Source organism: Perkinsus marinus (assembly GCF_000006405.1).
Source record: "Perkinsus marinus ATCC 50983 genomic scaffold scf_1104296929354, whole genome shotgun sequence".
NCBI lineage: Eukaryota > Perkinsozoa > Perkinsida > Perkinsidae > Perkinsus > Perkinsus marinus.
The window spans coordinates 4,996-9,476 of NW_003216480.1; the positions used below are offsets into that span (position 1 = coordinate 4,996).

At 51.1% G+C, this 4,481-nt stretch overlaps 3 protein-coding genes across 3 annotated transcripts in view; all 3 read right to left on the bottom strand.

The window, feature by feature from the left end:
* Nucleotides 1–93: 93 nt before the first annotated feature.
* Pmar_PMAR012174 (hypothetical protein) lies at nucleotides 94–893 on the bottom strand (the record flags this gene model as incomplete). The annotated part of the gene is made up of 2 exons (XM_002787480.1): nucleotides 94–376; nucleotides 430–893. The coding sequence occupies 2 exons, from the start codon at nucleotides 891–893 to the stop codon at nucleotides 94–96; spliced, it is 747 nt and encodes a 248-aa protein (XP_002787526.1).
* Nucleotides 894–1,393: 500 nt separating this feature from the next.
* Pmar_PMAR012175 (Medium-chain specific acyl-CoA dehydrogenase, putative) lies at nucleotides 1,394–2,724 on the bottom strand (the record flags this gene model as incomplete). The annotated part of the gene is made up of 2 exons (XM_002787481.1): nucleotides 1,394–1,585; nucleotides 1,633–2,724. 2 exons carry the CDS (start codon nucleotides 2,722–2,724, stop codon nucleotides 1,394–1,396), a joined length of 1,284 nt encoding a protein of 427 aa, XP_002787527.1.
* A 70-nt stretch (nucleotides 2,725–2,794) lies between these two features.
* Nucleotides 2,795–4,481, bottom strand: part of Pmar_PMAR012176 (acyl-coa dehydrogenase, putative) — a gene marked incomplete at both ends in the record, with an annotated part of 5,429 nt that continues 3,742 nt past the window's right edge. The window contains 9 exons of the mRNA XM_002787482.1: nucleotides 2,795–3,088; nucleotides 3,136–3,267; nucleotides 3,311–3,457; nucleotides 3,506–3,628; nucleotides 3,678–3,836; nucleotides 3,881–3,961; nucleotides 4,009–4,159; nucleotides 4,210–4,406; nucleotides 4,450–4,481. The exon at nucleotides 4,450–4,481 is cut by the window's right edge and continues 4 nt beyond it. Of these exons, the coding sequence (XP_002787528.1) occupies nucleotides 2,795–3,088; nucleotides 3,136–3,267; nucleotides 3,311–3,457; nucleotides 3,506–3,628; nucleotides 3,678–3,836; nucleotides 3,881–3,961; nucleotides 4,009–4,159; nucleotides 4,210–4,406; nucleotides 4,450–4,481 (1,316 nt within the window). The remainder of the gene's footprint in view (nucleotides 3,089–3,135; nucleotides 3,268–3,310; nucleotides 3,458–3,505; nucleotides 3,629–3,677; nucleotides 3,837–3,880; nucleotides 3,962–4,008; nucleotides 4,160–4,209; nucleotides 4,407–4,449) is intronic.

The window sequence follows — 4,481 nt, forward strand, 5'->3', positions numbered from 1 at the left end:
TTACTATACCACGCTAGTATTGAATTGGCAAATATAATCAATCTCGTGTGACGAGAGATTCTTGTATGGTGAAGAATGTTTCCGGGGTCTTCTCTACTGGGAAGCCCGGGTAATACGGCTACGAACACGCTTGAAGGCACCAGTTAACCAGTCCAACGGGAGACACTGATGGTTCTTTTTACGACGGGGATTCGGCCTTCGAGCCGCGACATATTGTGGTGGAGGTGCGTAGAAATACATGAGATCCCCATGGCGGAGCAATGGACGGTAACGTACCGGTTCTACCAAGCATCGGTTCCCCCAATAAATCGGTTTAGCAAGGGCACGCAACTGCATCCGGTGATACTCCACAGTCCCGAACACGGGCTTGTTTAAACTGAGACAGAGTAGCACATAGAAGACACGGGCAAGGACCAACAACTATCTTACTTGAGTCTTCTACTCCTTATTGCTTTTATGAATCTCACGTCAACTTCGTGGTCATCGATATCAGTATTGATCGACAGGCCGGGATCTCGAGGCTTCTTACGCTTGATCGATGAGACGCCCGCGCTAGATTCAAGAGCAGCAGGTGCTGGCAAGGGACAAGCCGTGCCCATGGAGGGCGGGGTCTTCTGTCTCTCGGCCACGGACGGCAACGACCTCGGTGAATCGAGCGCACAAGACGGGGACTCGTCAGTTGAGGAGGACGCATCATCCACCATAGACAGACCGGTTGCCGACCTCTCAAGAGCAAGAACCGGAGCTTTCGGTAGCCTGGTCCAGTCCATACAGGCACCGATGTTCTCATCACCGTAGGAGGAGAAATCTTGACCTGGTGGTAGAGGTGGGGTTAGAGGGGTTCGCAGCTCGATAGCTGCATTGCACGATGAGCTTCTGTTAGCAGTGGACATTGATGCACGTAGCACAAGGATTCCAATCAAGTGGGAACTGAGAAAGAGAGAGGGTAAACACAACAAAAAAGCCATTGCGACCATCGGCCAGCAGATTGCTAACCACCGATAATACCAATCTAAAAGACCTATCCTACACTCGTAAACCACCAAGTCGGTATGGAACACACGAGTTTCTTGTATCTCAACCATCTCGTGACAAGATAGTTGAGACAATGTCCTCAGGACTCATACAAGCATCATAAAGGAGGGACACAATGTCCCCCTGTACGATCACAGCCGTTCAATTGCCTCTAAACTTCCTCACACGCACTGATAACAGTAATAGCCCACTTCTGAGAAGGCAGAACCTCTCAGCACTACACATTAACCAACACAACAGGCAATGAGCCCTTGAAAAACACATGAGATTCGATATCTAACGCAAATCAACCAATCTCATTCGCCATTTCTAGGCGAGCGAGATTTTCTTGGCGCATATCCGAAACGGCCGCGCAGGATCACATCCTGCTCTTATACAGCCTGTCGGCCTGTCGTATGCCCAAATCTAATAAGATCTCCTCTGATCCACCGGGAATAGCATAGGCTCTAACGTCACGATACAGTCGTTCAACCTTCTCTCCCAAGCCGGAACGAGTGTACGCGTTCCCACCGAAGACCTGAGCCGCTTCCCTCGCGCAGTACTCAAATACCTAAAGTGACAGCACTACTCGTAGCATAGCAATGACTGTCTTCTTACCTTAGTACTGTGAGCCTTCATCAAAGCGAGCGTGCCACCCAAAGCCGTCATGCTCTCGCCCCACGGCATCACATTCATTTGGTGAGTGACGCTCTCAAGCCAGTACTGCACGCCCTCAATTTGACGCGCCATCTCGGCCAACTTCCATCGTATGACCGGATGTTCCATCAAAGTCTTACCAAAAGTTCTTCTCTTCTGAGCATACTTGAACGACTCCTCGTAAAGCACTCTGGAGAGCCTCGCTGCCTGCGCCACGAACCCCCAACGCTCGTGATTAAAATTGTACATTATAACTCTGAAACCCTCATTCTCCCTCCCTATAAGATTCTCCACCGGCACTTTAACATCATTGAACTCGACAAAGGTAGTCCCACTCGGCCATACACCCTGACACTCCATTCTAGTTGTCTTCACCCCGGGCATGTCCCTCTCAATCAGCAACATAGATATGCCCTTCATACCAACTCCACCAGTCCTTACCGCTACTGAGAAGTAGTCAGCGAAGATACCATTCGTTATCCACTTCTTCTCACCACTAACGATATAGTGCTTCCCATCGGCACTCAACTTAGCCGTAGTACGGATATTGGCGACATCACTGCCTGCATACGGCTCCGTGATGCAAAGGCATATCTTCTTCTCACCACGCAGACACGGTGGGGCCACTCTCTTCTTCAGAGCATCAGTAGCAAAGTTCAGCACCGGTGGGAGCCCAATCTGGAGGCCCTCTATGAGGCCCCACAAGACCCCACCACTTGCACATCTAGCCAACTCATCGATGAAGATTAACTCGTGGAAATAGTCATAGCCCTCTGGCTTGGGGCATACCTTAGCATCCACATAGTCAAAACCTTTAGCACCAACAACACAGGGGAGGAGCCCAGCCTGATAACACTTCACATAAACCTCGGGCGGGATAGCCTTAGTCTTCTCCCAGTCGGAAACATACGGTATGACATGCTCTTCCACAAAGCTCCGACATTTGCCACGCCATGCTCGATGCGAGTCGGTATAGTAGGGGGAGCTGAAGCCCTTATAGTACCAGCTAGGCTCCGCATAGGGTACCGGTGATTCACGAAAGCCTTCAGTCATTTACGAGGAAGGAAACACCACTGCAAACATCCGCCCACGCACTCAACTCAACTCGAGATCCTCACGAAGGCTACAAAGCACACACTCTACCAGCTCGGTGAGTGAGAGATAAATCCTCCTCGGCAAACACCAGAGCTCTGTTTTCCGCATGCATCCTGGCACCATGCATCACACCGGTTTTCGTATCCATCAACCACCGATCAGCAGCGATGGTGTCACTCCTCACAGCTTCCTCATGTCGGCCATGCTCCAACATCAAACCACCACACACACCACGGGCCACCAGAAACGACGCTCGGAGAGCCAGAGGCTCAGGGAACTCATCTCGGAGTAAATGGTCCGCCTGGTCCAACAGAGAGGTAACCTAACAAAGACAAGGCGATAAAAGGGACATAGACCTCTTCAACCCACCCTGGGATCAACTCCTATACTCGACTCAAACCTACGCTTAAGTGCAGCTAATGCTTCCCCTGTAGTCTGCGTGATGACCCTCAGGACATCCATCGCCTGTACATTACTAGTGCCCTCCCATATTGCCAACACCTTCAACAGCACTCAGCAGAGTGTGGCGGTAGCATGACACTACCTGGGCATCACGTAAGTGCGAGGGTAGACCAGTATCCTCCATAAAGCCAGCACCACCGAACAGCTCAATACCCTTGGATGCTACATCAACCGCTTGTCTGCCCGTCTGCAGCTTCGATAGCGGTACCAATAGACGAAATATCATCATCTGGGCCGCAACAGTATACCCCAAGGACTCTCAGACCTCAGTGGTGACCTCATCGTCAGTAGCAGTGGAAGCCTCCACCTTGCCCAACAGTCTTGCCATCTCCAACCACAACGAGCAGGCCGCTCGAGCTTCCACCTCCAACTCTGCCAGGGTAGCAACGTGAGCCGGCAACTGAGACCATTCCACCTTCTCTAGTATACCTCAGACCGGCGGAAGTTACCTCTTGGAGTCTGCGGCCAAATGCCACTCTCTTAGTAGAGTAGTCTTTAGCCAGTTGTATGATCCTCCTCATGCCAGCTGCTGCCGATACAGTATTATGTATTCGAGTGATCGATGCCAAGTTCATTATCATACTCAGTCCTCGACCATTATAAGTCACCTAAAAAAGAACGATCGAGTAACAAGGGGAACCCCCACCCTTACTCTGACCGCCTTACTAGCGTTCAGTTCCATCTCAGATGTTGGCAGTTGCCGCGTGCCCAACTTATCCTTCAACCTCACTATCTACTCAGCAGGGATAGAGAGGATACCAGGGCCCCACTTGTGATGACCTTGAGTCCATTGAGCTTGCCCTCTTGGTCCCTTGTGGGTAGGTAGAACATGTCTAGACGTCCATTGGTGTCGGGCGTACGGGCCAACGTGAAAGTCATCTGGGCATCAGTCGCTGATGTAAACCATTTGTTACCGGTCAGCAGCCATACTCTAAGATCAGGAATACTAGGATCATGCTACGCGATGTTCTCGGCACCCACCCGTCCTCATTAGTCGACTCTACCGCAGTAGTAGCAGTTGCAGCACCAACGTCGCTGCCACCGCCTCTCTCGGTCATCCATTGACCACTGGTCCAAAACTCCTCTCCATCTTGGCTCATAAGGTGCTCCAAGGCAGCCTCGAGTTGTTCATTGCGATACCTCTCACTCTCGCTAGCCGGCTTGGACTCGCTCAAAATCTGCACACATATCACACGTGAGCTTGCCTGGAAAAATCCTTACCTTCTCAATAACGAATGCCGCACCATCAGTCA